We start from the raw sequence: 12,207 nt of genomic DNA on the forward strand, positions 1-12,207 counted from the left end.
TGTCACTGGGTAGCATTGCAGTAGTCAGATGACCCATAGAAACAAGAATACATAAATGAAAACTCACTAAGACGGCTTCTGGGTAACGTAGGACAGAGTGTGCTTTGGGTTAGTGTCCAGTCTGCTAATATTCATGTTTGTTCTGCTCTTCATTATCCACAGAGCAGAATGCTAATGCTTGCTAGGACCAAAGAAATGGCATTGCTGCGGGAGTGGGCCTGGGCACCGAGACCCCAGAGCTCCAGGTTCCACTCTCAGCCTTGGGGGAAGTGTCCACCTGAGCTTGGCACCCCCACCGCATGGGCTTTAGAAATGGGGTCCTGAAAGATGCTTCCTGCCCAGCTCCCACTCCAGAAGCTGGTATTCTTGGGGTTATTAAAGAGGGCTGCTCTACTGAAATGCAGAAGTTGACCTGGGTCTGCCTGGCAGCTTCACCTTTCAGAGTTCACCTCCAGAGTCCAGGAGAGTGGACTGTGGTGGTGGAAACTTATTGTCAAGGTAGAGGCTGCTCACAGTGGTTTGATGTGTTTCCCAGTACATTTAGGAAATAAAAAAACAGTGAATCACCTACTAGTCTTTCTCATTTATCTCATTAAACCTGAAAATACAATTTCACACCAAGGCTGAAAAAATCTAGATTTTCTACGACTGCACCTTGTTTGTACAAGACCTCATCTGATTCATCCTTATGTCACCATCAGTGCTTTGAACCCAGTAGAAATCCACAAAATGTTCGTTAGAAGATTCGGGTAGGGAAAAGTGGCACCTGACTGTGTGTGCCCACAATCAGCGAGTCTCCTCTGACACCAGTCGCTGGCATTTCTAGACCATCCGATTTGATCAGTGGACGTGGACTTTTCCACCTGGAACTTTGACACAAGCGGAGTCTGAAGCAGTACGCCTGTGTCAGGCCAGCGGGAGCGCCGACGGGCTGATCGCAACCCAGAAGTCTGGTGATGCTGAAGGCCGGCCTCTGGGGGCCAGAGAGGACAGGCTGGCCGGGCAGCGAGCCTGCTGGTTCCCTCTGAATTCTCCTGCCTGTTGTCACCCCTCGGGAAGTCTCCCCGAACAGGGGGAGAATGACCCTTTCTGAGACACTGGTCCGTCCACGGGAGCCACTGTCCTGCTCTTTGTTCTCTTCCCAGAGCACACTTGCTCCTATGTAAAGGTGGGGAAGGTAGCAGGTACCAAAGAAGGCTTGGTTTTTAAACAAGTGTGAGTGCCAGCTTCTGCCCAGCTGCATGGTTAGGAGAAGTTCCTTAAGCCTGCAGCAAGTGAGATTTTGCCACCCAAGCCCTGGAGTGTGTGAGTGGCTTTAGCCAGAGCAGGCTGGCAGCCCCGGCGGCTCCGGTCCGCGCGGCCGCGATCCACCCCGGCGCTTGGGCCTGCCGCGCTCGCCTCCGCTGCCGCCGCGCTCCCGGGACTCCGGCGGGGCTGGGCGCGCGGCCCCCGGTCGCTGCTCGTCGCCCGCCCCGCCCCGGCGCGCATTTCCATTTTAAACCTCCGCCCGCCCCTGGACCGCGGCCGGCGCTGCTGCCCGCGCGGCCCAAGCCTAGGGAGTGACGGAGGCTGCGGGGCCGTGGGGCTGTGCCGAAAACCCTCGGCGATGCGCACGGGGCCCGCGCCGCAGACAATGAAGCTGCGGGCGCCGCCGCCCGCCTCGGGCCCCGCGCGTTGCGACAGCACCTGCCGGCGAGGCCGTCCCCGCGTCTGAGCGCCGCGCGCCCCCGGCCCATGGCTCGGCTCCCCGGGCCCCGACCCCGGCACACGGGCGGCGCAGCGCACGGGCGGGCGCGCCCCAGGGCCGCCTTCTCCGCAGCCTGAGCGCCCCTCTCCGCTCCCCGGGAAGCATGTACCTGCTGGACGGCGGCGGGGAGCCCGCCTCGCCACCCGCGGACGCGATGCCCCGCGGGGCGCCACCCAGGAAGACTGTCTACCGCATCTCAGTGACCATGGTCCGGAAGGAGCAGCTGGCGGCGCCGAGCTCCGACGGGCCCGACCCGCGCCCTGCCCGGGGGCCCCGGCCCTCGCGCTCCCCGGACGCGCCCGAGCGGCTGCTGGAGGAGGCCGAGGAGAACGCGGAGGGTGCCCCGGCCCAAGCCTGGGACGTGCGCACTTTCCGCGCCCGTAGCACCGGGCAGCTGGAGCTCGGGCGCCTCCGGCCGTGCGCGCGCGGCCCAGAGCCTGCGGACGTGGCCCGCAGCCCCCTGGCCCTGGAGGGGCGTAACTCGCCCGCGCCCTGCAGCCCGGAGGTGGAGGCGGCGCGGGCCCAGACCCTGCGGCGGAGCCTCAGCTTCAGGCACTGGAGCGCGCCCGAGGCGCCACAGAGCCCCGGCCCGGACGGCGGCAGGCACCGCAGCAGCTCGGAGAGCCTGGCCTGGGCGCCCAGCGAGGAGCCGGAGGCGCGCCCTGAGGCCGCCGCAGCCGCCTTGCAGCCCCCTTCGGAGAAGCGCAACACCTTGGACGTGGGCGAGATGCTCAGCAAGAACGACGCGCTCTCGGAGCTGGAGCGCTGGGAGCGTAGCAAGAGCAAGAACCGCACTCTGGACAACAGCGACCTGCAGCGGCTGGAGCGTGCGCGGGCCGCGGCCTCGGAGCACCGGCTGCTGCGCTTCTTCAGTGGCATCTTCGCGCGCAGGGACGGCGCGGCCTCCCCGCGGAGGGGCGCCCCGCGGACGCGCGGCTACTTCAGCCTGCGGCGGGTCCCGGCCGACGCTCACTCGTCCAGCGCCGAGAGCATCGACGGGTCCCCGCGCAGAGGTGGGCTCCGGGGCGGAGAGGGGAGTGGGGGAGCCGGCCCGGCGCCCCAGCAGCCTGGCCCGCGGTGCACGCTGGGACTGGGCAGTGCGCTCCGGGACCTGTGCGCCCAGGTCAGCAGCTGGCCCGCCTGTGGCCGCGCCGGATGTGAACTCCAGTACTGCGGACTTGGCCAGCAGTATTGCAGCAGCCTGGCCCTGCCCTGGCTTTGTGTGCTCCTGCCTTTCCGGGTCTGTCGCCTCGGCCTTGGTGAGCTTGGCGGGAAAGATCCCTTGCCAGAGCGCTGCAGGTCCCCAGTAGGTGCTGGCTCAGCTGCCTCCATTAGCAGGCTGGGAGCGCGCCGCTGCGTGCCTGCCTGCCACCGCGAGCCCTGTGGATCGCGCCCAGGCCACACGCACAGTTGCAGCTCTGGCCGGGAGAAGCCGGCGTGCCTCTGGGGTTGCCCCTCCCCTCCCGTTGCGTCTCGCCCGTGGGCCCTCCTATGTGGGAGTACTGTGTCCTGGGTGATCTGGTGTTCCCACCTATAGAGCTGGTGGTGAAGCCGGTTCACAGCTGAGGATGAGGGGTACAGAGGGGCAGGGATTCAAGTCCCCTCTCCACAGCGCTAGGGAGTGGGAGCTCGATGGGGGAAGGCAAGTCTGGAATAGGATTCTGTTTCCTGGGGGATGTGCGCTGGCCAACTGGCAGGAAAGCCTCAGCTCCGAAGCCTGTTTTGAAACCTCAGTTTTCTCTTGTCTTGTAGGGGTCCTGCAGCAGAGGTTCTGGAGGCGGGGATGGTAGTAGCCTTCTGTAGAAGTCAGTTAACCTTGTTGTAGCATTTGTGGCTCAGAAGCTCCAGAAACTGCAAAATAGACCCCACCTGTGTATGCTTTAAAGGAAAAAGGCTGGGGCCTGAGGGAGATCAGATGCCTCCCCTTTACTCCTGGGAGGGGAGGTAGAATGCCTAAAAGCTGTTGTACCCACTGGCAGGTGTACTGCATGCACAGGAAAATCCTTAATCTTACCTTTAACCTGATTGCCAAGTAGCTGAAGGTAGTGGGTTGTGGGCTTTGGCTAGCTGATTTCACCTGTTATACAGCCAGCCCTGGAGAGAGCTTTCCTCCTCCCAAGTGGACTTCACAAGTTAACTGACTGATCCTGGGTTCATATGAAAAATCAACCTGGCAAAAGAAGTGCTGCCCTTGCTTAAATATCAAGGCAAACTGCAGGCCAAATGGTCATGTTCTTATAGTCATTGGATGTTCTCAGGAGGGAGTAGAGGATGCTTGAAACTAAGCAGCTGGGTGTGGAGTGGGGCTCACCTCTGAGGGCTTCATTAGAGAGGATTAGCATATGAGGTTCCTGTGGTGAGGCTGGTTGCTTCCATTTGCCACACACATCTTGCTTTAAGGTGCTTTGGTGTGTTGACCTTGGGAAGGGGGGAGTTCGATCCCAGCCCTTATCCCTTCCCTCCTTACGTCCCCTTAAAACATTAGAAAATGGCATGGGGTCCTGTGTTGGGAAGCGCTGGCTAGCGTGGAGTTTTGCTGTCATTTGTGTTTACAGGAAGTTGAAGTCGGAAGGGCCCAGCTCTCCCTCTAATAGCAGACTTACCTTCTCGTGGACTTCATAGAGAATAGTAATTAGCTGCCTGGGTTCCAGACAGTACCTGTCTTGCTTGGTGGGAAGGGGGGAGGAAGATGCATAGACCTGATTTAGAGCGAACATACGCCGTCAGGTATAGAAGTGAAAAGCATTGAGGTTTTGGTGTTTCCTTTTGGGACAGTAGATTTGCAATAGTAAGGGTGTGAAGTGTGTTGGAATTTTTCCCCATAGGGCAGTATAAGTTAATAATAGTAATAATTACAGTAATGCTCAGTTTATTTGTCCTTTGTGGGCAGATCTTAGGATGGAATTATGTTGGTTTGAGACATAACAGCATGGCTGGCATCTGTGGGCTGTGCAGAAAAACAGTGCTTTAATGAGCTAGGTGACAGCACCCACGCTGAGAGCTCTCTAGGCCCTCATTTAAAGCTCTAGATAATCATTTTATTTTTTAGAAAGTTGCACTGTTCACCTGGGTAAAAATCTTTGCTTTTGGCAAAAATAATGTGAACCCTTTTGGTGAGGCCAGCAATGATGTATGTGCCGGTTACAGGCAAAATTTGCACTACCCACAGCTTTCAGAGCTTCTCATTTTATTAGATTTCTCCAGTTTTTATACATTTGTTTCCTATAACAGAGTATTCAGAATTTAGGTGAATTTAGGTGCAAGGCCCCCTGCAGATTTCCCTGTGCGTGCTTTGAAGGGGCTGAGCGGGTTTGCAGGCTTAGACATTTTGGGTTTAGGAAAATAAAACAGTGTGTGTTACGGAACACCATCTGTGAGGCCACCTAGCCCCCTCTCCCATCACATGGTATTTTGCAGCAAAGCCTCATGTCAGTTCACGTCTGTTTTTGTCACTCAAACATCTATGAAGAAATGTTCCACTCTCAGACCTTTTTGGGTTCATAATTGCAGGTAAGGTACTGTAGATCTGGAACATGATAGCATCAGGAGGGCTGTCCCCTGGCTGCCTTTTAAGTCTTGGCCATACTGTTTTAAGGTTTGTAGTTCATGAAAATGTAAAGGAAATGAGAGGTGACATCACCCACGGCATATTTTCCTTTGGTTTAAATCTTTGTGTTTCTCAAAAAAAAAAAAAAAAAAAGTACATAGCTGGGGCCGGGGATTTAGCTCAGTGGTTCCACCTCCTGCCTCACAAGCACAAGGTCCCGAGTTCGATTCCCAATACCACCCCCCCAGATACATAGCTGTTAACTTTTGAAGGTGGTCATAGAAAAAGTAACTTTAAAGACTATCACATTGGGGTTGGGGATCTAGCTCAGTGGTTTCACCGCCTGCCTCACAAGCAGAAGGAACAGAGTTTGATCCCTGGTACCAAAAAAAAAAAGTAAAGACTGTCACATTAAGTAGTCTTACTGGCTTCTTGGAATTAAGTGCTCTGTTGCTATCTCTCTGCCTCTCTCTCATGGGCCACCCTGCCCAGCCAAGTGCTCTGTCTTAATAAGGTGTCTGTCTCATCAGGAGAACTAATGGCTAGAGTCTCACTTTAAAGGGCACATGGTTTCATTTCCTGTATTCCTGAGGCATTTAGGGTGAATGGGAGGAAGCATCTACCTTCGTGGGACCATTCCCTTGTTCGTTCTAATCCTGTTTTGCTCCTCTGTGCAGGCTTTTCCCTGTTCTCCTGTTGTCCCCGCTCATGTGTGACAGGTGCCTCCCCAAGTTCCAGAGTCCACCCCAGCACAGCTTGGAGCTTTCAAATGCCAGCAAACATTTCAGAAGGACCCTGTGTTCAATTGAGGACAGCTTCCTGTTACCTGATACACGTGAATTAGGGTAGATTCTGTTGACAAAGGTGTAAAGAAGAAATGATAAATGATCCATTACACTGTAGCATGTCAGTCTCAAACGCATGCTCCCTGCATCCCAGAGAATGCCGTCCCATCTGACCGGCTCCTGGGAGCCAGCCACCATCCCAGAGCTGTCTTAAGGGTGTTCTTTTGCTGTCTGGGAGGATTGATTACAGCAATAAAGTGATTCATTGATGGCTCTGGCTGAGGTTAGCCTTTTAGTAATTTACAACCGATTTTTGACGGGCCATTTTATCAGTGGCTTTGTTCTGTAATTTCTGATTCCCTTGATTTGTGTCACTCAATTACTGTAGGGCCAGGACTGTTACAGTGTAAAGCAAACAAACCAAAAACCCCCAACAAAACCTTCAGTGGAGAAGAGAATGAACTAAGTGAAATTTAAATTATAACTTGATACATTGTTTTAAGCTTGACTCATCACTTCTGGGTTTATAATGAAACTATGTTATTCAGTGTTCTTCATTGAAACATTTTGAGCTGGTTGCATACATTCTCAGTTTTGTTACTAAAGGGAAAGTTCATAGTTAGTTGCTTTTCTATAAAGGGTCCAAATAGTAGTTGAAAAGCTGCCATCATTTTTGTTGTAAGGATTGAATTGCTCTCAGGCGACGGCAGCTGGCCTGGGGTATGAGGAACAAGATGTGTCCATCCCCAAGTTGGAGCCCAGGTTCAGCATAGGTCACCTGCTAGCATCTATCCTTGTCACAGCCTGGGCTGGGGTATCCTGCCACCAAGGGAATAGTCAAAAATGCACCTGTTACAGAGGTTTCCCTTTCAACACAGACCTGTTGCAGTAAACTGGTTATTCAGTTAACAGATACCCTTTGTTTGCATGCATTGGTGGTATTTTAAAAAATTTTAGTTGTCTCCTTTTTCTTTTTTTTTTTTTTTGGCGATACCAGGGATAGAACTCAGGACCTTGTGCTTGGGAGGCAGGCATGGTGCCACTGAGCTAGCTGTCTGGCCCACTTCTCTCATTTTTCTGACATATGCTCAAACCTGTATTGAGCTGCTTCTGCAGTTACCAGGCAGCAGGGCCCTAGAGCTAAGGAAAGCATGGTTCCTGTCTCCAGAGATCAGCAGCGAATTGCTGGGGGAGATCAAGGCGTTCTGGTGAATCACCTCCACAGGGTCCTTAAGGGACGGTGTGGCTGCTCCCTGCACAGTGCTCCCCACTAGAGACTTGGTGTGCAGTGGTCACCTCCTTCGCCTGTCCCCTAGCCCACCCCTCCTGGGCACAGAGCCTCGAATCCTGCTTTCTGCCACAGAGTGAAGGCACTGTGTGGCACGTGGACTCTTGATAGGAGGAACTGATGAGTGAGTGAGGGCACACAAGATGAATGGGCGAAGGCGTTGGTGGGGCCCTTACAGAGAGGGAAATGGAGCTGCACCTTGCAGGGTGGGCAGTTCACCTGGTGGAGCGAGGACTGTGTCAGCAAGACAGCTGAGATTTCTCTAGTCATGCCTGTCCCCAGATCTGTGTGACCAGTACCAACACCAAGCATAAAAGGACGTTACTGTTTGTACAGTCTTTTTTTTTTCAAATTTTTAGCATGAGATTTTTGTTTCTGATAAGAATTTTCCTACAGGCAGAGATGGCTCCTCCCCCCCTTCCCCTCCCCTGTCCTCCCCCCTCCTTCCTCTCCCCTCCTCTGTGGCTTCAAAGCAGTGCCAGGGATACAAGCCAGGGCCTTGCAATATTATTTCTTTCTGTAATGATTTGAAAGGATTGTATTAACTTAACATGCCATGATGAGTAAAATACGGACAACAAGGGAAAATGTTTTCTTTGTTGAAGGTAACCGCATGATTGAGATGGAGGAGGTACAGCTGGAGTTGGTATCGCCGGGTGATTAAGAACAGAACTGGTATTAAGGTCGGCAGCTTAGCGAAAAGAGGGGAGGTTATTTGTCTTCTCATTATTTTGAGAGAAAGACCATCTGCCTGTGACGTGACCGGTGTGGTACTCCAGGAGGTTTTGTCCGGCCTAAATTGGAGCCTGCTGAGGTACTGATGTTTTCCTTCTTTGTGGGCGGCCGCCCTCGAATCCTGCTCCTTATGTAGTCAGTGCGTGCAGGGACCCACCGAGTTAGCTCCCTGTCTCCTGCTGATTTACTTAAGACATTAATACAGATGTGCCTTGCATTGAAAAGTGGTTGGTGCACATCTGTCTATCCGTGTGGCTGGTTTTAGGTCAGAGATGGGCCCTGCCCTTGTTTTCTTGTATTCTCTTGCTGCTTACATTTTCCCTAGGTTTTCAATCCTCTCATCACTCATAGATCTAAGGAAACACTCAGAAAACTTAGCCCAAAGTAAGCCGTGCTGGCCCGGGACATGGGAATGCTCCCTTGCCCCTCAGTGCCAGGGCATGCCAGGGAGAGCTTTGGAAAAAGGACCCTTTTGGGTTCTCTGGCAAATGGGGATAATTTTCTGGGGCCCATTCTGTCGGTGAGAGAAGAGGCGGAAGCAGGGTTGCTTGGCTACACTGTCCTTTGTTGGGGATCACAAAGAAGTGCTGAATTCGCCTCTGGGGTGACTCCTAGGTGCCACATTTTACCTGTCATATTGGTCAACACCAAGACCTCCTTTACTCAGGGGACTGCCCTCGGGGGCCAGGGGTACACGTGTATTTGAAGGGAAGTCCATGTTGGAGACGGTTGTCAAAGAGAATCTTGTGTTCCCGCGTGCCCTCTGTGCCTGGCATCGCAAGGGCTTCTTGGAGCTGGTCTGCTGACTGTCAGACACTTGAGAATTGACTCTAAACAATGCCACCAGCCTTTCTGGTGCAGCCCCTGCCATCCCGAGTCCTCCCATCAGAGTGTCACTACTCAGATGCCACTTACTCTGTTGGGGGAGGGGGGAGGGATATTTATCTAGTTTGCCTTTGTGCTCCAGTGAGCTATTAAAAAGCAAACAGGGCTGAGGATTCAGCTCAGTGGTGCTATGCCTGCCTGGCAAGTGCAGGGTTCTGAGTTCGATCCCTGGTAGGGGGAGGAAGTGGGACAAAGGTACTCTACCTCGGTTTCCTGCTGCTTCAGAAACAGGTGTGGGTGCTGGCTCCTCCTCGTCTGGTACCAGGCAGCTCTAGAACACTTGCATAGCTCATTCTTCTGGTTATTTCAGTTCCCAAACCAGACCCCAGGCTTTCCTGAGTCCGCTGTCTGGAATTTACATGTGGGTGTCAGCTCTGCTTTCCTGATCTGTTGGTGCAGGACTGGAAAAGGCAGAATCGCTGAAGACTGAGCATCTGTAATTTGGAAGAGAAGACTAGGAACATGGAGGCTTCCCCCAGTATTGGAGACGCAGATGTGAATGGAGCACAGTAGTGGCCACAGATTAGGGAAACCGAGAAGGGTGTTGACTCAGAACTAGGAAGACACTGTGAGAAGCTCAGCTTCGCGCTCTGGAGGAGGCCACCTTCATGCGTGGCCAGGACTCAGTTACTGGGGTCTCCACAGGCACACAGGCGTCAGGGAACTTGGGAGGGCTGCAGGGTTTGTTCTCGGGAGTTGACCCGATTTTCTAGAGTCCTCCCAGGACCTGGGACTTTGATGATGTTTATACTCGGTCCTCTGTCCCAAACATAAAGGAAGTTATGTTTGTCTAGAATTTCTTTTCACTGTGCTTCTGCCCAGTCCCCTCCGAGCCTGCCTTTTGCACCTGTTCACTTCTACAGGTGGAGCTGAGACTCAGAGTTCCACACGCCCACCGAAGGAGCTGGGGGATTGCTCTGCTCCCACCTGCCCTGCATCAGGGGCAGCGCTTCTGGGCTCAGGGCTTCTGGGCTGGGGCCAGGCAGTGAGACCCCTCTCTGCCCTGATCCACTGCCCTTTTGGCATGCAGGTGGTGGGTGACAGCCAAGCATGGCCTTCAGAACCTCTTACAGCTTCTCTGTGTTGCTTTCTGGCACATTGGCTGCTCAGTTTCTGCTGGCTGGAACCTTCAGAGGCCCCAGAGCCTGGAGAGCTGGGTCTGCAGCCTGCAGTTTTGCTGAGACTGGGTGGGCTGGTTGTAGAGCCCTGATGTCAGGATCCCCCTTTGCCCATCTCTGGGGAGCATGTGCCTTGGGAGAGGGCCTGTCTTTGCCTAACAAAAAGTCACTAAGAAAAAATCACAGTCCCCCTCCTGGTTATGTTTGGCCATTGCCTGTCTTGCCTGAGAATGTCCTTCGTCCATCTGTCCATCCATCCATCCATCCATCTGATGTTCTTCAGTACTTCCCTCATTTCAGATGCCCAGCAGGATGAGGTTCTCATCCCTTTGGGTCACACTGAGCCCTGTTAACCCCTCTTGTGTGGCTGTCCCTTAGATGCCCAAAATGCCTCCTGCTGATTCCCATGGGAAAACATGAGGCCCCTGATCACCCCAGATGTCCTTTTTGTGGTTTTCCTCTGGTTTCCAGTGGCCCCCAGAAGGGGCTACAGTGCTCCCCTGTGCCCTCAAAGAACAGGACAGTAGTGAGGATGGTAGGGAATCCGGAGTTTGAATCTGGACAGTCGAGGACACTTGAGCATCTTGTTTTTGTTCTGGAAAAAGTGACCAGGCATACATTCTGGTAGTACCACTTGCTCTTTTTTATTGGAAAAATACAATGATTTAGCACCAGAGCTCTTTTCCAGAATTTAGAGATGTTTCGATCTGTTACAGCAGAAGTTTCCAAGTTGCCACGGACACCGACAGCTCCTGCTGGGCTGGGGCCAGGCAGGAAGGAAGAGCTGCTGTCTGAGGTGAGCAGAAGGTCAGGTGGGCAGTGGAGCCAAGATCCTCTGCCTTGGCAGGTGCGGCTCCATGGTGGGTTTTGCTCAGGTGTTTATCAGGCAAAGCTTCGATACTGTAACCTTGCTTTGCTTCCCAGAATAGACATTCTGTCACCTGTTTGATGTCATGGACGAAGTAGTATGCTTGAGTGTGGGCTTGGTCACGAGGACCAGCAGATGCAGATTCTACTTCTGAGTTCTAGTTCCAAGGAAAGCAGCTTGATCTCCATCTTCCCCACTGTCTCTCCCCTCTCTACCCTAGCCCTCCTCATTCTGATTCTGGTGGACTTCATTCCCTTCGAGACTGCTGGTCGGTCTGCAGTTTGGAGATAGGGTGGGTGGAGCTGACACAGCCTCTCACGGCCTCAGTGTCCTCCTGTGTCCAGGGAAGGGCTGAACCCCAGCTCAGAAGGCCACGTTATTCTTAGCAGAAAAGTTACAGACGTACTTCCTTAAGGCAGTTAGTTTTCCACACTGCAGGGGACTTCGGTGGCATTTCCTTTTCTTTAAAGACAAAGATTGATACTAATCCCTTGGAAAGAGACAAAGCTCTTAGGTAGAACAGCTTCATTTTTCCCATTTCTAGGTGGCCAGTGTGAACCTGTACATTTTGAATCTAGGAATTTCTCCCCTCATGCAGGCCTTCAAAACTTGATTTTGCACTTGTGTGAGCCGCACCTGTGGGGTGATGATTCGATTTGTGCGTATAATGCCCAGTGAATCATGAAAAGGTCACTCAGATACTAGTGTAAAGTCCATGTTAGGTGCGTTTCTTGGATGTATCAATTTAATCTAGTAAGTTGTGAAGCCCAAGTTCATTATATGATAAGGCAGAGCGTTCTGGGGGCTGGAGTCTGCAAGGCCTGCCAGCTTCTCCTGTCATCAGAGATGCCCTCTTCATTCAGATCAGTTAGCTCATTCTCAGCACTCAGCCAGAGGTTTATTTTGAGATGCTGGCAGACACGAAGGGCTGAATGATTTAGGTCATTGCACATCTCTTTCGAGGGAGGGCAGGCTTTCCAGGGAGTTGGGGCTCTGGTGGGAGAATGCTTCTGGGACTTTTATCATCTGTTTCTGACCTTGGGCAATCAGGCCGAGCCTTTCCTCACTCATCCTGGCCTGTGCCTGGTGGGAGGATCACTACTTTAGGTGCCAGCCTGTCACTTGGCTTCTGAGCTTTGAGGTCCTGTGTGTTTGCTCGTGAGCCCGTCTGTGTGGGGATAGTTCTGCTTGCCGCTGTTCCTGTCTCCTCCTCCCACTGTGGCCCCGCTCTTGC

The 12,207-nt window shown here is 53.3% G+C and overlaps 1 protein-coding gene across 9 annotated transcripts in view; it reads left to right on the forward strand.

Moving 5' to 3' along the window:
* The window catches only part of Agap1 (ArfGAP with GTPase domain, ankyrin repeat and PH domain 1), a 483,149-nt gene that overhangs the window by 127,382 nt on the left and 343,560 nt on the right, over nucleotides 1-12,207 (forward strand). The window contains exon 1 of one of the 9 annotated variants that reach the window (XM_021247284.2): nucleotides 1,803-2,760. The exons of 4 other annotated variants lie outside the window; for them this stretch is intronic. In XM_021247284.2, the coding sequence (XP_021102943.2) occupies nucleotides 1,851-2,760 (910 nt within the window). In that variant the 5' untranslated portion in view covers nucleotides 1,803-1,850. Of the gene's footprint in view, nucleotides 1-1,802; nucleotides 2,761-12,207 lie in introns of those variants that run through there. 4 more of the 9 variants (XR_015450541.1, XM_087209304.1, XM_087209305.1 and 1 more) reach the window with 4 other exon arrangements.

The sequence above is a fragment of the Heterocephalus glaber genome, unplaced genomic scaffold (genome assembly GCF_053883595.1).
Source record: "Heterocephalus glaber isolate CG9 unplaced genomic scaffold, H.glaber_assembly_v1.0 deba00001004, whole genome shotgun sequence".
In the NCBI taxonomy this organism is placed as follows: Eukaryota; Metazoa; Chordata; class Mammalia; order Rodentia; family Bathyergidae; genus Heterocephalus; species Heterocephalus glaber.